The following is a 25,431-nucleotide window of genomic DNA, read 5'->3' on the forward strand; positions in this document are numbered from 1 at the left end:
CCCTGACTGGCAGCTTCCTGTGTATAACCCCGCCCACACCCCTGACTGGCAGCTTCCTGTGTATAACCCCGCCAACATCCCTGATTGGCAGCTTCCTGTGTATATTCCTGTGCACACCCCTGACTGGCAGCTTCCTGTGTATAACCCCACCCACACCCCTGACTAGCAGCTTCCTGTATATAACCCCACCCCCACCCCTGACTAGCAGCTTCCTGTATATAACCCCGCCCACACCCCTGACTGGCAGCTTCCTGTGTATAACCCCACCCACACCCCTCCTGACTGGCCGCTTCCTGTGTACAACTCTGCCCACTCCCCTGACTGGCAGCTTCCTGTGTATAAACCCACCCACATCCCTGACTGACAGCTTCTTGTGTATAACCCCGCCCACACCCCTGACTCGCTGCTTCCTGTGTATAATCGCACCAACACCCCTGACTGGCAGCTTCCTGTGTATAACCCCAGCCACACCCCTGACTGGCAGCTTCCTGTGTATAACTCCAGCCACACCCCTGATTGGCAGCTTCCTGTGTATAACCCCGCCCACATCCCTGACTGACAGCTTCCTGTGTATAACCCCGCCCATACCCCTGATTGGCAGCTTCCTGTGTATATTCCTGTGCACACCCCTGACTGGCAGCTTCCTGTGTATAACCCCACCCACACTCCTGACTGCAGCTTCCTGTGTATAACCCAACCCCCACCCCTGACTGGCAGCTTCCTGTATATAACCCCGCCCACACCCCTAACTGGCATCTTCCTATGTATAACCACACCCACACCCCTCTTGAGTGGCAGCTTCCTGTGTACAGCTCTGCCCACTCCCCTGACTGGCAGCTTCCTGTGTATAACCCCGCCCACACCCATAACTGGCAGTTTCCTGCGTATAACCCCACCCACACCCCTGACTGGCAGCTTCCTGTGTATAACCCCAGCCACACCCCTGACTGGCAGCTTCCTGTATATAACCCCAACCACATCCCTGACTGACAGCTTCCTGTGTATAACCCCGCCCACACCCCTGACTAGCAGCTTCCTGTGTATAACCGCACCCACACTCCTGACTGGCAGCTTCCTGTGTATAACCCCAGCCACACCCCTGACTGGCAGCTTCCTGTGTATAACCCTGCTCACAAGACTGACTGGCAGCTTCCTATGTATAACCCCGCCCACATCCCTGACTGACAGCTTCCTGTGTATAACCCCGCCCATACCCCTGATTGGCAGCTTCCTGTGTATATTCCTGTGCACACCCCTGACTGGCAGCTTCCTGTGTATAACCCCAACCACACTCCTGACTGCAGCTTCCTGTGTATAACCCAACCCCCACCCCTGACTGGCAGCTTCCTGTATATAACCCCGCCCACTCCCCTGACTGGCAGCTTCCTGTGTGTAAACCCGCCCACACCCCTGACTGGCAGTTTCCTGTGTATAACCCCACCCACACCCCTGACTGGCAGCTTCCTGTGTATAACCCCTTCCACACCCGTCTTCCACACCCGTGACTGTCAGCTTCCTGTGTATAACCACGCCCACACCCCTGACTGTCAGCTTCCTGTGTACAACCCTGCCCACACCCCTGACTGGCATCTTCCTGTGTATAACCCCACCCACACCCCTGACTGGCAGCTTCCTGTGTACAACACCGCCCACACCCCTGACTGGCAGCTTCCTGTGTATAACCCCGTCCACACCCCTGACTGGCAGCTTCCTGTGTATAACCCCACCCACACCCTTGACTGGCAGCTTTCTGTGTATAACCCCGTCCACACCCCTGACTGGCAGCTTCCTGTGTATAACCCCGCCCACACCCCTGACTGGCAGCTTCCTGTGTATAACCCCAACCACACCCCTGACTGGCAGCTTCCTGTGTATAACCCCAGCCACACCCCTGACTGGCAGCTTCCTGTATATAACCCTGCCCACATCCCTGACTGACAGCTTCCTGTGTATAACCCCGCCCACACCCCTGACTAGCAGCTTCCTGTGTATAACCGCACCCACACCCCTGACTGGCAGCTTCCTGTGTATAACCCCAGCCACACCCCTGACTGGCAGCTTCCTGTGTATAACCCCAGCCACACCCCTGACTGGCAGCTTCCTGTGTATAACCCTGCTCACAAGACTGACTGGCAGCTTCCTGTGTATAACCCCGCCCACATCCCTGATTGGCAGCTTCCTGTGTATATTCCTGTGCACACCCCTGACTGGCAGCTTCCTGTGTATAACCCAACCCCCACCCCTGACTGGCAGCTTCCTGTATATAACCCCACCCACACCCCTGACTGGCAGCTTCCTGTGTATAACCCCTTCCACACCCGTCTTCCACACCCGTGACTATCAGCTTTCTGTGTATAACCCCGCCCACACCCCTGACTGGCAGCTTCCTGTGTACAACCCTGCCCACACCCCTGACTGGCAGCTTCCTGTGTACAACCCTGCCCACACTCCTGACTGACAGCTTCCTGTGTACAACCCTGCCCACACCCATGACTGGCAGCTTCCTGTGTACAACCCCGCCCACACCCCTGATTGGCAGCTTCCTGTGTATAACCCCACCCACTCCCTTCCTGACTGGCAGCTTCCTGTGTATAACCCCTTCCACACCCGTCTTCCACACCCATGACTGTCAGCTTCCTGTGTATAACCCCGCCCACACCCCTGACTGGCAGCTTCCTGTGTATAACCTATTCCACAGCCGTCTTCCACACCCATGACTGGCAGCTTCCTGTGTATAACCCCGCCCACACCCCTGACTGGCAGCTTCCTGTATACAACCCCACACACACCCCTGACTGGCAGCTTCCTGTGTATAACCACACCCACACCCCTCCTGACTGGCAGCTTCCTGTGTATAAACCCGCCCACACCCCTGACTGGCAGCTTCCTGTGTATAACCCCACCCACACCCCTGACTGGCAGCTTCCTGTGTATAACCACACCCACACCCCTCCTGACTGGCAGCTTCCTGTGTACAACTCTGCCCACTCCCCTGACTGGCAGCTTCCTGTGTATAAACCCGCCCACACCCCTGACTGGCAGTTTCCTGTGTATAACCCCACTCACATCCCTGACTGGCAGCTTCCTGTGTATAATCCCTTCCACACCCGTCTTCCACACCCGTGACTATCAGCTTTCTGTGTATAACCCCGCCCACACCCCTGATTGGCAGCTTCCTGTGCACAACCCTGCCCACACCCCTGACTGGCAGCTTCCTGTGTATAACCCCACCCACACCCCTGACTGGTAGCTTCCTGTGTACAACACCGCCCACACCCCTGACTGGCAGCTTCCTGTGTATAACCCCGTCTACACCCCTGACTGGCAGCTTCCTGTGTACAACCCCGCCCACACCCCTGACTGGAAGCTTCCTGTGTATAACCCCGTCCACACCCCTGACTGGCAGCTTCCTGTGTACAACCCCGCCCACACCCCTAACTGGCAGTTTCCTTTGTATAACCCCGCCCACACCCCTGACTGGCAGCTTCCTGTGTACAACCCTGCCCACACTCCTGACTGACAGCTTCCTGTGTACAACCCTGCCCACACCCATGACTGGCAGCTTCCTGTGTACAACCCCGCCCACACCCCTGACTGGCAGCTTTTTGTGTATAACCCCAGCCACACCCCTCCTGACTGGCAGCTTCCTGTGTACAACCACGCCCACACCCTTGACTGGCAGCTTCCTGTGTATAACCCCACCCACACCCCTCCTGACTGGCAGATTCCTGTGTATAACCCCTTCCACACCCGTCTTCCACACCCATGACTGTCAGCTTCCTGTGTATAACCCCGCCCACACCCCTGACTGGCAGCTTCCTGTGTATAACCCCTTCCACACCCGTCTTCCACACCCATGACTGGCAGCTTCCTGTGTATAACCCTGCCCACACCCCTGACTGGCAGCTTCCTGTGTACAACCCCACCCACACCCCTGACTGGCAGCTTCCTGTGTACAACCCTGCCCACACCCCTGACTGGCAGCTTCCTGTGTATAACCCCGCCCACACCCTTGACTGGCAGCTTCTTTTGTATAACTCCGCCCACACCCCTGACTGGCAGCTTCCTGTGTACAACCCTGCCCACACTCCTGACTGACAGCTTCCAGTGTATAACCCTGCCCACACCCATGACTGGCACCTTCCTGTGTACAACCCTGCCCAAACCTCTGACTGGCAGCTTCCTGTGTATAACCCCGCCCACACCCCTGACTGGCAGCTTCCTTTGTATAACCCCGCCCACACCCCTGACTGGCAACTTCCTGTGTACAACCCTGCCCACACCCCTGACTGGCAGCTTCCTGTGTACAACCCTGCCCACACCCATGACTGGCAGCTTCCTGTGTACAACCCCGCCCACACCCCTGACTGGCAGCTTCCTGTGTATAACCCCACCCACACCCCTCCTGACTGGCAGCTTCCTGTGTACAATTCTGCCCACTCCCCTGACTGGCAGCTTCCTGTGTATAACCCCTTCCACACCCGTCTTCCACACCCATGACTGTCAGCTTCCTGTGTATAACCCCGCCCACACCACTGACTGGCAGCTTCCTGTGTATAACCCCTTCCACACCCGTCTTCCACACCCATGACTGTCAGCTTCCTGTGTATAACCCCGCCCACACCCCTGACTGGCAGCTTCCTGTGTACAACCCCACCCACAGTCCTGACTGGCAGCTTCCTGTTTACAACCACGCCCACATCCCTGACTGGCAGCTTCCTGTGTATAACCCCGCCCACACCCCTGACTGGCAGCTTCCTGTGTACAACTCCACCCACAGGCCTGACTGGCAGCTTCCTGTTTACAACCCCGCCCACACCCCTGACTGGCAGCTTCCTGTGTATAACCCCGCCCACACCCCTGACTGGCAGCTTCCTTTGTATAACCACACCCACACCCCTCCTGACTGGCAGCTTCCTGTGTACAACAGCGCCCACACCCCTGACTGGCAGCTTCCTGTGTACAACCCCGCCAACACCCGTGACTGGAAGCTTCCTGTGTATAACCCCGTCATCACCCCTGACTGGCAGCTTCCTGTGTACAACCCCGCGCACACCCCTGACTGGCAGCTTCCTTTGTATAACCCCACCCACACCCCTGACTGGCAGCTTCCTGTGTACAACGCCGCCCACACCCCTGACTGGCAGCTTCCTGTGTATAACCCTGCCCACACCCCTGACTGGCAGCTTCCTGTGTATAACCCCAGCCACACCCCTGACTGGCAGCTTCCTGTGTATAACCCTGCTAACAAGCCTGACTGGCAGCTTCCTTTGTATAACCCCACCCACACCCCTGACTGGCAGCTTCCTGTGTACAACACCGCCCACACCCCTGACTGGCAGCTTCCTGTGTATAACCCTGCCCACACCCCTGACTGGCAGCTTCCTGTGTATAACCACACCCACACCCCTCCTGACTAGCAGCTTCCTGTGTACAACTCTGCCCACTCCCCTGACTGGCAGCTTCCTGTGTATAACCCCGCCCACACCCCTGACTGGCAGCTTCCTGTGTACAACCCCACCCACACCCCTGACTGGCAGCTTCCTGTGTACAACCCCGCCCACACCCCTGACTGGCAGCTTCCTGTGTATAACCCCGCCCACACCCCTGACTGGCAGCTTCCTGTGTATAACCACACCCACACCCCTCCTGACTGGCAGCTTCCTGTGTACAACTCTGCCCACTCCCCTGACTGGCAGCTTCCTGTGTATAAACCCGCCCATACCCCTGACTGGCAGTTTCCTCTGTATAACCCCACTCACACCCCTGACTGGCAGCTTCCTGTGTATAACCACACCCACACCCCTCCTGACTGGCAGCTTCCTATGTACAACTCTGCCCACTCCCCTGACTGGCAGCTTCCTGTGTATAACCCCTTCCACACCAGTCTTCCACACCCATGACTGTCAGCTTCCTGTGTATAACCCCGCCCACACCCCTGACTGGCAGCTTCCTGTGTATAACCCCTTCAACACCCGTCTTCCACACCCATGACTGGCAGCTTCCTGTGTATAACCCCGCCCACACCCCTGACTGGCAGCTTCCTGTGTATAACCCCATCCACACCCCTGACTGGCAGCTTCCTGTGTATAACCCTGCTCACAAGACTGACTGGCAGCTTCCTGTGTATAACCCCGCCCACATCCCTGATTGGCAGCTTCCTGTGTATATTCCTGTGCACACACCTGACTGGCAGCTTCCTGTGTATAACCCAACCCCCACCCCTGACTGGCAGCTTCCTGTATATAACCCCACCCACACCCCTGACTGGCAGCTTCCTGTGTATAACCACACCCACACCCCTCCTGACTGGCAGCTTCCTGTGTACAACTCTGCCCACTCCCCTGACTGGCAGTTTCCTGTGTATAACCCCACTCACACCCCTGACTGGCAGCTTCCTGTGTATAACCCCTTCCACACCCGTCTTCCACACCCGTGACTATCAGCTTTCTGTGTATAACCCCGCCCACACCCCTGACTGGCAGCTTCCTGTGTACAACCCTGCCCACACTCCTGACTGACAGCTTCCTGTGTACAACCCTGCCCACACCCATGACTGGCAGCTTCCTGTGTACAACCCCGCCCACACCCCTGATTGGCAGCTTCCTGTGTATAACCCCACCCACACCCCTCCTGACTGGCCGCTTCCTGTGTACAACTCTGCCCACTCCCCTGACTGGCAGCTTCCTGTGTATAACCCCTTCCACACCCGTCTTCCACACCCATGACTGTCAGCTTCCTGTGTATAACCCCGCCCACACCCCTGACTGGCAGCTTCCTGTGTATAACCCCTTCCACAGCCGTCTTCCACACCCATGACTGGCAGCTTCCTGTGTATAACCCCGCCCACACCCCTGACTGGCAGCTTCCTGTATACAACCCCACACACACCCCTGACTGGCAGCTTCCTGTGTATAACCACACCCACACCCCTCCTGACTGGCAGCTTCCTTTGTATAACCCCACCCACACCCCTGACTGGCAGCTTCCTGTGTACAACGCCGCCCACACCCCTGACTGGCAGCTTCCTGTGTACAACCCTGCCCACACCCCTGACTGGCAGCTTCCTGTGTATAACCACACCCACACCCCTCCTGACTGGCAGCTTCCTGTGTACAACTCTGCCCACTCCCCTGACTGGCAGCTTCCTGTGTATAACCCCGCCCACACCCCTGACTGGCAGCTTCCTGTGTACAACCCCACCCACACCCCTGACTGGCAGCTTCCTGTGTACAACCCCGCCCACACCCCTGACTGGCAGCTTCCTGTGTATAACCCCGCTCACACCCCTGACTGGCAGCTTCCTGTGTATAACCACACCCACACCCCTCCTGACTGGCAGCTTCCTGTGTACAACTCTGCCCACTCCCCTGACTGGCAGCTTCCTGTGTATAAACCCGCCCATACCCCTGACTGGCAGTTTCCTGTGTATAACCCCACTCACACCCCTGACTGGCAGCTTCCTGTGTATAACCACACCCACACCCCTCCTGACTGGCAGCTTCCTGTGTACAACTCTGCTCACTCCCCTGACTGGCAGCTTCCTGTGTATAACCCCTTCCACACCCGTCTTCCACACCCATGACTGTCAGCTTCCTGTGTATAACCCCGCCCACACCCCTGACTGGCAGCTTCCTGTGTATAACCCCTTCAACACCCGTCTTCCACACCCATGACTGGCAGCTTCCTGTGTATAACCCTGCCCACACCCCTGACTGGCAGCTTCCTGTGTACAACCCCACCCAGACCCCTGACTGGCAGCTTCCTGTGTACAACCCTGCCCACACCCCTGACTGGCAGCTTCCTGTGTATAACCCCGCCCACACCCTTGACTGGCAGCTTCTTTTGTATAACTCCGCCCACACCCCTGACTGGCAGCTTCCTGTGTACAACCCTGCCCACACTCCTGACTGACAGCTTCCAGTGTATAACCCTGCCCACACCCATGACTGGCACCTTCCTGTGTACAACCCTGCCCAAACCCCTGACTGGCAGCTTCCTTTGTATAACCCCACCCACACCCCTGACTGGCAGCTTCCTGTGTACAACGCCGCCCACACCCCTGACTGGCAGCTTCCTGTGTACAACCCTGCCCACACCCCTGACTGGCAGCTTCCTGTGTATAACCACACCCACACCCCTCCTGACTGGCAGCTTCCTGTGTACAACTCTGCCCACTCCCCTGACTGGCAGCTTCCTGTGTATAACCCCGCCCACACCCCTGACTGGCAGCTTCCTGTGTACAACCCCACCCACACCCCTGACTGGCAGCTTCCTGTGTACAACCCCGCCCACACCCCTGACTGGCAGCTTCCTGTGTATAACCCCGCTCACACCCCTGACTGGCAGCTTCCTGTGTATAACCACACCCACACCCCTCCTGACTGGCAGCTTCCTGTGTACAACTCTGCCCACTCCCCTGACTGGCAGCTTCCTGTGTATAAACCCGCCCATACCCCTGACTGGCAGTTTCCTGTGTATAACCCCACTCACACCCCTGACTGGCAGCTTCCTGTGTATAACCACACCCACACCCCTCCTGACTGGCAGCTTCCTGTGTACAACTCTGCTCACTCCCCTGACTGGCAGCTTCCTGTGTATAACCCCTTCCACACCCGTCTTCCACACCCATGACTGTCAGCTTCCTGTGTATAACCCCGCCCACACCCCTGACTGGCAGCTTCCTGTGTATAACCCCTTCAACACCCGTCTTCCACACCCATGACTGGCAGCTTCCTGTGTATAACCCTGCCCACACCCCTGACTGGCAGCTTCCTGTGTACAACCCCACCCAGACCCCTGACTGGCAGCTTCCTGTGTACAACCCTGCCCACACCCCTGACTGGCAGCTTCCTGTGTATAACCCCGCCCACACCCTTGACTGGCAGCATCTTTTGTATAACTCCGCCCACACCCCTGACTGGCAGCTTCCTGTGTACAACCCTGCCCACACTCCTGACTGACAGCTTCCAGTGTATAACCCTGCCCACACCCATGACTGGCACCTTCCTGTGTACAACCCCGCCCACACCCCTGACTGGCAGCTTCCTGTGTATAACCCCGCCGACACCCCTGACTGGCAGCTTCCTTTGTATAACCCCGCCCACACCCCTGACTGGCAACTTCCTGTGTACAACCCTGCCCACACCCCTGACTGGCAGCTTCCTGTGTACAACCCTGCCCACACCCATGACTGGCAGCTTCCTGTGTACAACCCCGCCCACACCCGTCTTCCACACCCATGACTGTCAGCTTCCTGTGTATAACCCCGCCCACACCCCTGACTGGCAGCTTCCTGTGTATAACCCCTTCCACACCCGTCTTCCACACCCATGACTGGCAGCTTCCTTTGTATAACCCCGCCCACACCCCTGACTGGCAGCTTCCTGTGTACAACCCCACCCACACCCCTGACTGGCAGCTTCCTGTTTACAACCCCGCCCACACCCCTGACTGGCAGCTTCCTGTGTATAACCCCGCCCACACCCCTGACTGGCAGCTTCCTTTGTATAACCACACCCACACCCCTCCTGACTGGCAGCTTCCTGTGTACAACAGCGCCCACACCCCTGACTGGCAGCTTCCTGTGTACAACCCCGCCCACACCCCTGACTGGAAGCTTCCTGTGTATAACCCCGTCATCACCCCTGGCTGGCAGCTTCCTGTGTACAACCCCGCGCACACCCCTGACTGGCAGCTTCCTTTGTATAACCCCACCCACACCCCTGACTGGCAGCTTCCTGTGTACAACGCCGCCCACACCCCTGACTGGCAGCTTCCTGTGTATAACCCTGCCCACACCCCTGACTGGCAGCTTCCTGTGTACAACTCTGCCCACTCCCCTGACTGGCAGCTTCCTGTGTATAACCCCGCCCACACCCCTGACTGGCAGCTTCCTGTGTACAACCCCACCCACACCCCTGACTGGCAGCTTCCTGTGTACAACCCCGCCCACACCCCTGACTGGCAGCTTCCTGTGTATAACCCCGCCCACACCCCTGACTGGCAGCTTCCTGTGTATAACCACACCCACACCCCTCCTGACTGGCAGCTTCCTGTGTACAACTCTGCCCACTCCCCTGACTGGCAGCTTCCTGTGTATAAACCCGCCCATACCCCTGACTGGCAGTTTCCTGTGTATAACCCCACTCACACCCCTGACTGGCAGCTTCCTGTGTATAACCACACCCACACCCCTCCTGACTGGCAGCTTCCTGTGTACAACTCTGCCCACTCCCCTGCCTGGCAGCTTCCTGTGTATAACCCCTTCCACACCCGTCTTCCACACCCATGACTGTCAGCTTCCTGTGTATAACCCCGCCCACACCCCTGACTGGCAGCTTCCTGTGTATAACCCCTTCAACACCCGTCTTCCACACCCATGACTGGCAGCTTCCTGTGTATAACCCCGCCCACACCCCTGACTGGCAGCTTCCTGTGTATAACCCCAGCCACACCCCTGACTGGCAGCTTCCTGTGTATAACCCTGCTCACAAGACTGACTGGCAGCTTCCTGTGTATAACCCCGCCCACATCCCTGATTGGCAGCTTCCTGTGTATATTCCTGTGCACACCCCTGACTGGCAGCTTCCTGTGTATAACCCAACCCCCACCCCTGACTGGCAGCTTCCTGTATATAACCCCACCCACACCCCTGACTGGCAGCTTCCTGTGTATAGCCACACCCACACCCCTCCTGACTGGCAGCTTCCTGTGTACAACTCTGCCCACTCCCCTGACTGGCAGTTTCCTGTGTATAACCCCACTCACACCCCTGACTGGCAGCTTCCTGTGTATAACCCCTTCCACACCCGTCTTCCACACCCGTGACTATCAGCTTTCTGTGTATAACCCCGCCCACACCCCTGACTGGCAGCTTTCTGTGTACAACCCTGCCCACACCCCTGACTGGCAGCTTCCTGTGTACAACCCTGCCCACACTCCTGACTGACAGCTTCCTGTGTACAACCCTGCCCACACCCATGACTGGCAGCTTCCTGTGTACAACCCCGCCCACACCCCTGATTGGCAGCTTCCTGTGTATAACCCCACCCACACCCCTCCTGACTGGCAGCTTCCTGTGTACAACTCTGCCCACTCCCCTGACTGGCAGCTTCCTGTGTATAACCCCTTCCACACCCGTCTTCCACATCCATGACTGTCAGCTTCCTGTGTATAACCCCACCCACACCCCTGACTGGCAGCTTCCTGTGTATAACCCCTTCCACAGCCGTCTTCCACACCCATGACTGGCAGCTTCCTGTGTATAACCCCGCCCACACCCCTGACTGGCAGCTTCCTGTATACAACCCCACACACACCCCTGACTGGCAGCTTCCTGTGTATAACCACACCCACACCCCTCCTGACTGGCAGTTTCCTTTGTATAACCCCACCCACACCCCTGACTGGCAGCTTCCTGTGTACAACGCCGCCCACACCCCTGACTGGCAGCTTCCTGTGTATAACCCTGCCCACACCCCTGACTGGCAGCTTCCTGTGTATAACCACACCCACACCCCTCCTGACTGGCAGCTTCCTGTGTACAACTCTGCCCACTCCCCTGACTGGCAGCTTCCTGTGTATAACCCCGCCCACACCCCTGACTGGCAGCTTCCTGTGTACAACCCCACCCACACCCCTGACTGGCAGCTTCCTGTGTACAACCCCGCCCACACCCCTGACTGGCAGCTTCCTGTGTATAACCCCGCCCACACCCCTGACTGGCAGCTTCCTGTGTATAACCACACCCACACCCCTCCTGACTGGCAGCTTCCTGTGTACAACTCTGCCCACTCCCCTGACTGGCAGCTTCCTGTGTATAAACCCGCCCATACCCCTGACTGGCAGTTTCCTGTATATAACCCCACTCACACCCCTGACTGGCAGCTTCCTGTGTATAACCACACCCAAACCCCTCCTGACTGGCAGCTTCCTGTGTACAACTCTGCTCACTCCCCTGACTGGCAGCTTCCTGTGTATAACCCCTTCCACACCCGTCTTCCACACCCATGACTGTCAGCTTCCTGTGTATAACCCCGCCCACACCCCTGACTGGCAGCTTCCTGTGTATAACCCCTTCAACACCTGTCTTCCACACCCATGACTGGCAGCTTCTTGTGTATAACCCTGCCCACACCCCTGACTGGCAGCTTCCTGTGTACAACCCCACCCACACCCCTGACTGGCAGCTTCCTGTGTACAACCCTGCCCACACCCCTGACTGGCAGCTTCCTGTGTATAACCCCGCCCACACCCTTGACTGGCAGCTTCTTTTGTATAACTCCGCCCACACCCCTGACTGGCAGCTTCCTGTGTACAACCCTGCCCACACTCCTGACTGACAGCTTCCAGTGTATAACCCTGCCCACACCCATGACTGGCACCTTCCTGTGTACAACCCTGCCCAAACCCCTGACTGGCAGCTTCCTGTGTATAACCCCGCCCACACCCCTGACTGGCAGCTTCCTGTGTATAACCCCGCCCACACCCCTCCTGACTGGCAGCTTCCTGTGTACAACTCTGCCCACTCCCCTGACTGGCAGCTTCCTGTGTATAACCCCGCCCACACCCCTGACTGGCAGCTTCCTGTGTATAACCACAACCACACCCCTCCTGACTGGCAGCTTCCTGTGTACAACTCTGCCCACTCCCCTGACTGGCAGCTTCCTGTGTATAAACCCGCCCACACCCCTGACTGGCAGTTTCCTGTGTATAACCCCGCCCACACCCCTGACTGGCAGCTTCCTGTGTACAACCCTGCCCACACTCCTGACAGACAGCTTCCTGTGTACAACCCTGCCCACACCCATGACTGGCAGCTTCCTGTGTACAACCCCGCCCACACCCCTGACTGGCAGCTTCCTGTGTACAACCCCACCCACACCCCTGACTGGCAGCTTCCTGTGTACAACCCCGCCCACACCCCTGACTGGCAGCTTCCTGTGTATAACCCCGCCCACACCCCTGACTGGCAGCTTCCTGTGTATAACCACAGCCACACCCCTCCTGACTGGCAGCTTCCTGTGTACAACTCTGCCCACTCCCCTGACTGGCAGCTTTCAGTGTATAAACCCGCCCACACCCCTGACTGGCAGTTTCCTGTGTATAACCCCACTCACACCCCTGACTGGCAGCTTCCTGTGTATAACCCCTTCCACACCCGTCTTCCACACCCGTGACTATCAGCTTTCTGTGTATAACCCCCGCCCACACCCCTGACTGGCAGCTTCCTGTGTACAACCCTGCCCACACCCCTGACTGGCAGCTTCCTGTGTATAACCCCGCCCACACCCCGGACTGGCAGCTTCCTGTGTACAACCCTGCCCACACCCCTGACTGTCAGCTTCCTGTGTATAACCCTACCCCCACCCCTGACTGGTAGCTTCCTGTGTACAACACCGCCCACACCCCTGACTGGCAGCTTCCTGTGTATAACCCCGTCCACACCCCTAACTGGCAGCTTCCTGTGTACAACCCCGCCCACACCCCTGACTGGCAGCTTCCTGTGTACAACCCCACCCACAGCCCTGACTGGCAGCTTCCTGTTTACAACCCCGCCCACACCCCTGACTGGCAGCTTCCTGTGTATAACCCCACCCACACCCCTGACTGGCAGCTTCCTGTGTATAACCACACCCACACCCCTCCTGAGTGGCAGCTTCCTGTGTACAACTCTGCCCACTCCCCTGACTGGCAGCTTCCTGTGTATAACCCCGCCCACACCCCTGACTGGCAGCTTCCTGTGTACAACCCCACCCACACCCCTGACTGGCAGCTTCCTGTGTACAACCCCACCCACACCTGACTGGCAGCTTCCTGTGTATAACCCCGCCCACACCCCTGACTGGCAGCTTCCTGTGTTTAACCACACCCACACCCCTCCTGACTGGCAGCTTCCTGTGTATAACCCCACCCACACCCCTGACTGGCAGCTTCCTGTGTACAACTCTGCCCACTCCCCTGACTGGCAGCTTCCTGTGTATAAACCCGCCCACACCCCTGACTGGCAGTTTCCTGTGTATAACCCCACTCACACCCCTGACTGGCAGCTTCCTGTGTATAACCCCTTCCACACCCGTCTTCCACACCCATGACTATCAGCCTTCTGTGTATAACCCCGCCCACACCCCTGACTGGCAGCTTCCTGTGTACAACCCTGCCCACACCCCTGACTGGCAGCTTCCTGTGTATAACCCCACCCACACCCCTGACTGGTAGCTTCCTGTGTACAACAGCGCCCACACCCCTGACTGGCAGCTTCCTGAGTACAAACCCGCCCACACCCCTGACTGGAAGCTTCCTGTGTATAACCCCGTCATCACCCCTGACTGGCAGCTTCCTGTGTACAACCCCGCCCACACCCCTGACTGGCAGCTTCCTGTGTATAACCATGCCCACACCCCTGACTGGCAGCTTCCTGTGTATAACCACACCCACACCCCTCCTGACTGGCAGCTTCCTGTGTACAACTCTGCCCACTCCCCTGACTGGCAGCTTCCTGTGTATAACCCCGCCCACACCCCTGACTTGCAGCTTCCTGTGTACAACCCCACCCACACCCCTGACTGGCAGCTTCCTGTGTACAACCCCGCCCACACCCCTGACTGGCAGCTTCCTGTGTATAACCCCGCCCACACCCCTGACTGGCAGCTTCCTGTGTATAACCACACCCACACCCCTCCTGACTGGCAGCTTCCTGTGTACAACTCTGCCCACTCCCCTGACTGGCAGCTTCCTGTGTATAAACCCGCCCATACCCCTGACTGGCAGTTTCCTGTGTATAACCCCACTCACACCCCTGACTGGCAGCTTCCTGTGTATAACCACACCCACACCCCTCCTGACTGGCAGCTTCCTGTGTACAACTCTGCCCCTGACTGGCAGCTTCCTGTGTATAAACCCGCCCACACCCCTGACTGGCAGTTTCCGGTGTATAACCCCACTCACACCCCTGACTGGCAGTTTCCTGTGTATAACCCCACTCACACCCCTGACTGGCAGTTTCCTGTGTATAACCCCACTCACACCCCTGACTGGAAGCTTCCTGTGTATAACCCCGTCCACACCCCTGACTGGCAGCTTCCTGTGTACAACCCCGCCCACACCCCTGACTGGCAGCTTCTTTTGTATAACCCCGCCCACACCTTTGACTGGCAGCTTCCTGTGTACAACCCTGCCCACACTCCTGACTGACAGCTTCCTGTGTACAACCCCGCCCACACCCCTGACTGGCAGCTTCCTGTGTACAACAGCGCCCACACCCCTGACTGGCAGCTTCCTGTGTACAACATTGCCCACACTCCTGACTGGCAGCTTCCTGTGTACAACCCTGCCCACACCCATGACTGGCAGCTTCCTGTGTATAACCCCGCCCACACCCCTGACTGGAAGCTTCCTGTGTATAACCCCACCCACACCCCTCCTGACTGGCAGCTTCCTGTTTACAACTCTGCCCACTCCCCTGACTGGCAGCTTCCTGTGTATAAACCCTTCCACACCCGTCTTCCACACCCATGACTGTCAGCTTCCTGTGTATAACCCCTTCCACACCCGTCTTCCACACCCATGACTGTCAGCTTCCTGTGTATAACCCCGCCCACACCCCTGACTGGCAGCTTCCTGTGTATAACCCCTTCCACACCCGTCTTCCACACCCATGACTGGCAGCTTCCTGTGTATAACCCCGCCCACACCCCTGACTGGCAGCTTCCTATGTATAACCCCGCCCACACCCCTCCTGACTGGCAGCTTCCTGTGTACAACCCCGCCCACACCCCTGACTGGCAGCTTCCTGTGTACAACCCCACCCACAGCCCTGACTGGCAGCTTCCTGTTTACAACCCCGCCCACACCCCTGACTGGCAGCTTCCTGTGTATATCCCCGCCCACACCCCTGACTGGCAGCTTCCTTTGTATAACCACACCCACACCCCTCCTGACTGGCAGCTTCCTGTGTACAACAGCGCCCACACCCCTGACTGGCAGCTTCCTGTGCACAACCCCGCCCACACCCCTGACTGGAAGCTTCCTGTGTATAACCCCGTCATCACCCCTGACTGGCAGCTTCCTGTGTACAACCCCGCGCACACCCCTGACTGGCAGCTTCCTTTGTATAACCCCACCCACACCCCTGACTGGCAGCTTCCTGTGTACAACGCCGCCCACACCCCTGACTGGCAGCTTCCTGTGTATAACCCTGCCCACACCCCTGACTGGCAGCTTCCTGTGTATAACCACACCCACACCCCTCCTGACTGGCAGCTTCCTGTGTACAACTCTGCCCACTCCCCTGACTGGCAGCTTCCTGTGTATAACCCCGCCCACACCCCTGACTGGCAGCTTCCTGTGTACAACCCCACCCACACCCCTGACTGGCAGCTTCCTGTGTACAACGCCGCCCACACCCCTGACTGGCAGCTTCCTGTGTATAACCCCGCCCACACCCCTGACTGGCAGCTTCCTGTGTATAACCACACCCACACCCCTCCTGACTGGCAGCTTCCTGTGTACAACTCTGCCCACTCCCCTGACTGGCAGCTTCCTGTGTATAAACCCGCCCATACCCCTGACTGGCAGTTTCCTGTGTATAACCCCACTCACACCCCTGACTGGCAGCTTCCTGTGTATAACCACACCCACACCCCTCCTGACTGGCAGCTTCCTGTGTACAACTCTGCCCACTCCCCTGACTGGCAGCTTCCTGTGTATAACCCCTTCCACACCCGTCTTCCACACCCATGACTGTCAGCTTCCTGTGTATAACCCCGCCCACACCCCTGACTGGCAGCTTCCTGTGTATAACCCCTTCAACACCCGTCTTCCACACCCATGACTGGCAGCTTCCTGTGTATAACCCCGCCCACACCCCTGACTGGCAGCTTCCTGTGTACAACCCCACCCACACCCCTGACTGGCAGCTTCCAGTGTACAACCCCGCCCACACCCCTGACTGGCAGCTTCCTGTGTATAACCCCGCCCACACCCCTGACTGGCAGCTTCCTGTGTATAACCACAACTACACCCCTCCTGACTGGCAGCTTCCTGTGTACAACTCTGCCCACTCCCCTGACTGGCAGCTTCCTGTGTATAAACCCGCCCACACCCCTGACTGGCAGTTTCCTGTGTATAACCCCGCCCACACCCCTGACTGGCAGCTTCCTGTGTACAACCCTGCCCACACTCCTGACAGACAGCTTCCTGTGTACAACCCTGCCCACACCCATGACTGGCAGCTTCCTGTGTACAACCCCGCCCACACCCCTGACTGGCAGCTTCCTGTGTACAACCCCACCCACACCCCTGACTGGCAGCTTCCTGTGTACAACCCCGCCCACACCCCTGACTGGCAGCTTCCTGTGTATAACCCCGCCCACACCCCTGACTGGCAGCTTCCTGTGTATAACCACACCCACACCCCTCCTGACTGGCAGCTTCCTGTGTACAACTCTGCCCACTCCCCTGACTGGCAGCTTTCAGTGTATAAACCCGCCCACACCCCTGACTGGCAGTTTCCTGTGTATAACCCCACTCACACCCCTGACTGGCAGCTTCCTGTGTATAACCCCGCCCACACCCCTGACTGGCAGCTTCCTGTGTATAACCACACCCACACCCCTCCTGACTGGCAGCTTCCTGTGTACAACTCTGCCCACTCCCCTGACTGGCAGCTCTCAGTGTATAAACCCGCCCACACCCCTGACTGGCAGTTTCCTGTGTATAACCCCACTCACACCCCTGACTGGCAGCTTCCTGTGTATAACCCCTTCCACACCCGTCTTCCACACCCGTGACTATCAGCTTTCTGTGTATAACCCCGCCCACACCCCGGACTGGCAGCTTCCTGTGTACAACCCTGCCCACACCCCTGACTGTCAGCTTCCTGTGTATAACCCTACCCCCACCCCTGACTGGTAGCTTCCTGTGTACAACACCGCCCACACCCCTGACTGGCAGCTTCCTGTGTATAACCCCGTCCACACCCCTGACTGGCAGCTTCCTGTGTACAACCCCGCCCACACCCCTGACTGGCAGCTTCCTGTGTACAACCCCACCCACAGCCCTGACTGGCAGCTTCCTGTTTACAACCCCGCCCACACCCCTGACTGGCAGCTTCCTGTGTATAACCCCACCCACACCCCTGACTGGCAGCTTCCTGTGTATAACCACACCCACACCCCTCCTGAGTGGCAGCTTCCTGTGTACAACTCTGCCCACTCCCCTGACTGGCAGCTTCCTGTGTATAACCCCGCCCACACCCCTGACTGGCAGCTTCCTGTGTACAACCCCACCCACACCCCTGACTGGCAGCTTCCTGTGTACAACCCCACCCACACCTGACTGGCAGCTAAATGTGTATAACCCCGCCCACACCCCTGACTGGCAGCTTCCTGTGTTTAACCACACCCACACCCCTCCTGACTGGCAGCTTCCTGTGTATAACCCCACCCACACCCCTGACTGGCAGCTTCCTGTGTACAACTCTGCCCACTCCCCTGACTGGCAGCTTCCTGTGTATAAACCCGCCCACACCCCTGACTGGCAGTTTCCTGTGTATAACCCCACTCACACCCCTGACTGGCAGCTTCCTGTGTATAACCCCTTCCACACCCGTCTTCCACACCCATGACTATCAGCCTTCTGTGTATAACCCCGCCCACACCCCTGACTGGCAGCTTCCTGTGTACAACCCTGCCCACACCCCTGACTGGCAGCTTCCTGTGTATAACCCCACCCACACCCCTGACTGGTAGCTTCCTGTGTACAACAGCGCCCACACCCCTGACTGGCAGCTTCCTGAGTACAAACCCGCCCACACCCCTGACTGGAAGCTTCCTGTGTATAACCCCGTCATCACCCCTGACTGGCAGCTTCCTGTGTACAACCCCGCCCACACCCCTGACTGGCAGCTTCCTGTGTATAACCATGCCCACACCCCTGACTGGCAGCTTCCTGTGTATAACCACACCCACACCCCTCCTGACTGGCAGCTTCCTGTGTACAACTCTGCCCACTCCCCTGACTGGCAGCTTCCTGTGTATAACCCCGCCCACACCCCTGACTGGCAGCTTCCTGTGTACAACCCCACCCACACCCCTGACTGGCAGCTTCCTGTGTACAACCCCGCCCACACCCCTGACTGGCAGCTTCCTGTGTATAACCCCGCCCACACCCCTGACTGGCAGCTTCCTGTGTATAACCACACCCACACCCCTCCTGACTGGCAGCTTCCTGTGTACAACTCTGCCCACTCCCCTGACTGGCAGCTTCCTGTGTATAAACCCGCCCATACCCCTGACTGGCAGTTTCCTGTGTATAACCCCACTCACACCCCTGACTGGCAGCTTCCTGTGTATAACCACACCCACACCCCTCCTGACTGGCAGCTTCCTGTGTACAACTCTGCCCCTGACTGGCAGCTTCCTGTGTATAAACCCGCCCACACCCCTGACTGGCAGTTTCCTGTGTATAACCCCACTCACACCCCTGACTGGCAGTTTCCTGTGTATAACCCCACTCACACCCCTGACTGGCAGTTTCCTGTGTATAACCCCACTCACACCCCTGACTGGAAGCTTCCTGTGTATAACCCCGTCCACACCCCTGACTGGCAGCTTCCTGTGTACAACCCCGCCCACACCCCTGACTGGCAGCTTCTTTTGTATAACCCCGCCCACACCCCTGACTGGCAGCTTCCTGTGTACAACCCTGCCCACACTCCTGACTGACAGCTTCCTGTGTACAACCCCGCCCACACCCCTGACTGGCAGCTTCCTGTGTACAACAGCGCCCACACCCCTGACTGGCAGCTTCCTGTGTACAACCTTGCCCACACTCCTGACTGGCAGCTTCCTGTGTACAACCCTGCCCACACCCATGACTGGCAGCTTCCTGTGTACAACCCCGCCCACACCCCTGACTGGAAGCTTCCTGTGTATAACCCCACCCACACCCCTCCTGACTGGCAGCTTCCTGTTTACAACTCTGCCCACTCCCCTGACTGGCAGCTTCCTGTGTATAAACCCTTCCACACCCGTCTTCCACACCCATGACTGTCAGCTTCCTGTGTATAACCCCTTCCACACCCGTCTTCCACACCCATGACTGTCAGCTTCCTGTGTATAACCCCGCCCACACCCCTGACTGGCAGCTTCCTGTGTATAACCCCTTCCACACCCGTCTTCCACACCCATGACTGGCAGCTTCCTGTGTATAACCCCGCCCACACCCCTGACTGGCAGCTTCCTGTGTACAACCCCACCCACACCCCTGACTGGCAGCTTCCTGTGTACAACCCCGCCCACACCCCTGACTGGCAGCTTCCTGTGTATAACCCCGCCCACACCCCTGACTGGCAGCTTCCTGTGTATAACCACACCCACACCCCTCCTGACTGGCAGCTTCTGTGTACAACTCTGCCCACTCCCCTGACTGGCAGCTTCCTGTGTATAAACCCGCCACACCCCTGACTGGCAGCTTCCTGTGTATAAACCCGCCCACACCCCTGACTGGCAACTTCCTGTGTATAACCCCTTCCACATCCCTGACTGCAGCTTCCTGTGTATAACTCCTTCCACACCCGTCTTCCACACCCGTGACTATCAGCTTTCTGTGTATAACCCCGCCCACACCCCTGACTGGCAGCTTCCTGTGTACACACCCTGCCCACACCCCTGACTGGCAGCTTCCTGTGTATAACCCCACCCACACCCCTGACTGGCAGCTTCCTGTGTACAACAGCGCCCACACCCCTGACTGGCAGCTTCCTGTGTATAACCCCGTCCACACCCCTGACTTGCAGCTTCCTGTGTACAACCCCGCCCACACCCCTGACTGGAAGCTTCCTGTGTATAACTCCGTCATCACCCCTGACTGGCAGCTTACTGTGTACAACCCCGCCACACCCCTGACTGGCAGCTTCTTTTGTATAACCCCGCCCACACCCCTGACTGGCAGCTTCCTGTGTACAACCCTGCCCACACTCCTGACTGACAGCTTCCAGTGTACAATCCCGCCCACACCCATGACTAGCAGCTTCCTGAGTACAACCCCTGCCCACACTCCTGACTGACAGCTTCCTGTGTACAACCCTGCCCACACCCCTGACTGGCAGCTTCCTGTGTACAACTCTGCCCACTCCCCTGACTGGCAGCTTCCTGTGTATAACCCCTTCCACACCCGTCTTCCACACCCATGACTGTCAGCTTCCTGTGTATAACCCCGCCCACACCCCTGACTGGCAGCTTCCTGTGTATAACCCCTTCCACACACCGTCTTCCACACCCATGACTGGCAGCTTCCTGTGTATAACCCCGCCCACACCCCTGACTGGCAGCTTCCTGTGTACAACTCCACCCACACCCCTGACTGGCAGCTTCCTGTGTACAACCCCGCCCACACCCTGACTGGCAGCTTCCTGTGTATAACCCCGCCCACACCCCTGACTGGCAGCTTCCTGTGTACAACCCCGCCCACACTCCTGACTGGCAGCTTCCTGTGTACAACCTTGCTCACAAGACTGACTGGCAGATTCCTGTGTATAACCCCACCCACACCCCTGACTGGTAGCTTCCTGTGTATAACCCCGCCCACACCCCTGACTGGCAGCTTCCTGTGTATAACCCCACTCACACTTCTGACTGGCAGCTTCCTGTGTGTAACCCCACCGACACCCCTGATTGGCAGCTTCCTGTGTATAACCTCGCCACACCCCCTGACTGGCAGCTTCCTGTGTATAACCCCGCCCACACCCTGACTGGTAGCTTCCTGTGTATAACCCCGCCCCACACCCCTGACTGGCAGCTTCCTGTGTATAACCCCACCCACACTTCTGACTGGCAGCTTTCTGTGTGTAACCCCACCGACACCCCTGGCTGGCAGCTTCCTGTGTATAATCCCGCCCACACCCCTGACTGGCAGCTTCCTGTGTTTAACCCCGCCCACACCCCTGACTGGCAGCTTCCTGTGTGTACACTGCACTTTCACTGTCAGCAAGCTGTCTATCAGTGGTTGGGGTTGAGCACATTAGCTGTACTGATTTGCATGGAACTCTTAGTTCTGCAGATAAAACACTGATTATATTGAAACAGCCGCATACAGTGTTAGGGAAAAGCTGGGTATATGGCTCTGCTTGTGTGATGTGTGCGCAGTGTGCATTGTGCTGTGTGTGATGTGTGCTGTGTGCACAGTACTGATGTGACATGTGTACTGTGCATTTGTATGATATGTGCATTCTGAGTTTCTGATGTCTCCATCGTGTTATTATTGTATTAAACGATATTTCTTAAAGGGATTTTCTATTATCATGCTTTTAATGGCGTTAGTGTTGTGCTGGGGAAAACAATAAAATCCTGGTCACTCCTCCTCCTCCTCCTCTTCCCCTCCTCATCCTCCTCCCCCTTCTTCCTCTTCTTCCTCCTCTTCCTCATCTTCCTTCTCCTCGTCTTCCTCTTTCTCCCTCTCTTCCTCGTCTTCCTTTTTCTCCTCCTCTTCCTCGTCTTCCTCTTCTTCCTCCTCTTCCTCGTCTTCCTCTTTCTCCTCCTCTTCCTCGTCCTCCTCCTTCTCCTCCTCTTCCTCCTGTTTCTCCTCCTCTTCCTCCTCCTCTTCCTCCTCTTTTTTGTCCTCTTCTTCCTCCTCCTCTTCCTCCTCTTCCTCCTTCTCTTCCTCCTCCTCTTTCTCCTCCTCTTCCTCCTCCTCTTCCTCCTCCTCTTCCTCTTCCTCCTCTTTCTCCTTCTCTTCCTCTTCTTTCTTCTCCTCTTCCTCCTCTTCCTCTTTCTCCTCCTCTTCCTCCTTCTCCTCCTCTTCTTCTTCTTCCTTTTTCTCCTCCTCTTCCTCCTCTTCTTCCTCTTCCTCCTCCCCCTTCCTCTTCTTCCTCCTCCTCCTTCCTCCTCTTCCTCCTCCTCTTTCTCTTCCTTTTTCCCTCCTCTCCTCCTCTTCCTCCTTTCTTTTTGTCCTCCTCTTCCTCCTCCTCTTCCTCTTCTTCCTCCTCCTCTTCCTCCTCCTCTTTCTCTTCCTTTTTCTCCCTCCTCTTCCTCTACTTCCTTTTTGTTCTCCTCTTCCTCCTCCTCTTCCTCTTCTTTCTCCTCCTCTTCCTCCTCTTTCTCCTTCTCTTCCTCTTTCTCCTCCTCTTCTTCCTCTTCCTTTTCTCCTCCTCTTTCTCCTCTTCCTCTTTCTCCTCTTCCTTTTTCTCCTCCTGTTCCTCTTCTTCCTATTTCTCCTCCTCTTCCTCCTCTTTCTCCTCCTCTTCCTTTTTGTCCTCCTCTTCCTCCTCCTCTTCCTCTTCTTCCTTTTTGTCCTCCTCTTCCTCCTCTTCCTCTTCTTTCTCCTCCTCTTCCTCCTCTTTCTCCTTCTCTTCCTCTTTCTCCTCCTCTTCTTCGTCTTCCTTTTCTCCTCCTCTTTCTCCTCTTCCTCTTTCTCCTCTTCCTTTTTCTCCTCCTGTTCCTCTTCTTCCTATTTCTCCTCCTCTTCCTTCTCTTTCTCCTCTTCTTCCTCTTTCTCTTCCTTTTTCTCCTCTTCTTCCTCCTCCTCTTCCTCCTCCTCTTTCTCCTCTTTCTCCTTCTCTTCCTCTTTCTCCTCTTCCTCCTCCTCCTCTATAGACGGGGCAGCAGCAGAGACATCACTTGAGCAAATAAAAAATGAGTCACGGATTATGTTTTTTTCCTAACACAAGGTGAGCACAAAAAAAAAACATATAATGGAAGACCCCTTTATGAAAGAGGGGGTCCATACATAATTCTTGCCCAGGAGCCCTTTGCTCTCAGTGTCCGCCCCTGCATAGGGGTCAGATGTTGGAGTCCTAGCTCTTGTCTCTAGATTATCATAAAGCCATGTTTCTAGTAGATTGGTCTTATTACACCATTACATTATGGCACACAGCCTGATAAGTGACACATCACTGGACTGCACATCTCGCTGCTCTCAGATTACATAGCAGAAACCTGCTGACAGATTCCCCTTTAAGGAGCTGTACAGGTAGAGCACACCCCCAGATCTGGGGCGAGGGTGGAGCTTGAGGGTCCTCATACACATTATGGAAATATATTTGTTTTTCCAGGTGATGAAGACCACCGAGGAGCCGAGCTACAATGTGAAGGATGTGCGGAGGTGCAAAGTACGCTGCAGAGATCTGTATAACCCCTGCAGGGTGGAGCTCCTGGACCCCAGAACTGAAGGTCCTGTAAGACCCGGATACAAGGTATTCTGCAGGATCTCTTCCTGAGACCAGTGGTCCTCCCCCAGTCCTCGCGGCTCAATAACAGATCAGTTCTCAGGACGTTCCGAGTGCTGTATAGGTCATAAGCCCATCATCAGCGCAGGACTAGGGAAATGCTGAACACTTCATCTGCTGGTGGCTCATGAGGACTGGAGACGAGAAACTCTGGTCTAGACTTCTCCATACTCCCCTCACTATTACCACAAATGCCCCCCTTATGACCAATGGGCACCTCACATCATCTGATTACCCCAGTGTGACCAGTGGGGCACCTCACATCACCTAATTACCCCAGTGTGACTAGTGTGGCCCCTCCTGTCCTCTTTGTGTCGCCCAGGGAATGGGGTACTCGGTTCCCGGGCAATGTTTCACTGGGGAATGTCACTTTGGTGGCCATTGCCTGGTCCCGTGCCCTGGGCCCCTTTTGTTACTTGGCGGTATTTACAGGGGAGTTAAGAGTTTTTGTCATGTGACGCCACCTGCGGGTTGCGGTTAATGATGGAGAACCGCCGCTGCTTAATGTGGGTACTCCCAGGGCTGGTGGTAATGGCAGTTGTGGTGGTAGGCCTCCGCAGGTAGGGCTGAGCCCGGGAGATGTATGATGGAGTAATAAGGGAGGCCACACCGTGGGTTGTAGTTAACAGTCTCTACTCACTGTTGACCCTCGTACGGCTGGTTCAGGTCCCTGTATTTCCAGTGCCAGTTGATGACTCGGTTGCTCTGTCCCCGGCACCCTCAGTGTGGTTGGGTCCCTGTAGCATGGAAAGTTTGGGCCCGACTGTCCCCTTTTCGGTGGCAGTCTCCTTCTCCGTATGGCAGGCAGTGTGGACCCTGTAGGGGCTGGTCTGTGTCCCGAACCCTGATCCTTGCTCTACTGCTGATGCCCCCGGATTTGTGGGTCAGTGAAGGTCCGTAGAGGTCCCCTCACTGTGCAGGTATTTGCCAGGCCGTCTGAGACTGTCGACTGTCCTGGGGACCTGTGCCCCGTCGGTGCTCTGGTCCCAGTGTAACTCAGGTGTACCTGCCCCTGACGACCACTCTCCTGTGCCCCCGGGTCACCGTTACATGACCCAGCTCTAGGCACATCTGTCCACTTCACTCTCTACTTCCGACTGACTGTAGACTGACTGCTGTCCCCCTCCCACCAGACTGTCCTAGTTCCCTGTCAGGCTCCGCCCTCTAGGTGGCCATCCCCTTGTCATCTCTGCTCACAACAACAA

General features: G+C 57.2%; 1 protein-coding gene across 1 annotated transcript in view; it reads left to right on the forward strand.

The window, feature by feature from the left end:
- LOC142260640 (interleukin-12 subunit beta-like) overlaps positions 1-25,431 on the forward strand; it is a 50,574-nt gene that overhangs the window by 12,363 nt on the left and 12,780 nt on the right. Inside the window, exon 5 of the mRNA XM_075332030.1 lies at positions 24,053-24,193. Within this exon, the coding sequence (XP_075188145.1) occupies positions 24,053-24,193 (141 nt within the window). The remainder of the gene's footprint in view (positions 1-24,052; positions 24,194-25,431) is intronic.

The sequence above is a fragment of the Anomaloglossus baeobatrachus genome, unplaced genomic scaffold (assembly GCF_048569485.1).
Source record: "Anomaloglossus baeobatrachus isolate aAnoBae1 unplaced genomic scaffold, aAnoBae1.hap1 Scaffold_149, whole genome shotgun sequence".
In the NCBI taxonomy this organism is placed as follows: domain Eukaryota; kingdom Metazoa; phylum Chordata; class Amphibia; order Anura; family Aromobatidae; genus Anomaloglossus; species Anomaloglossus baeobatrachus.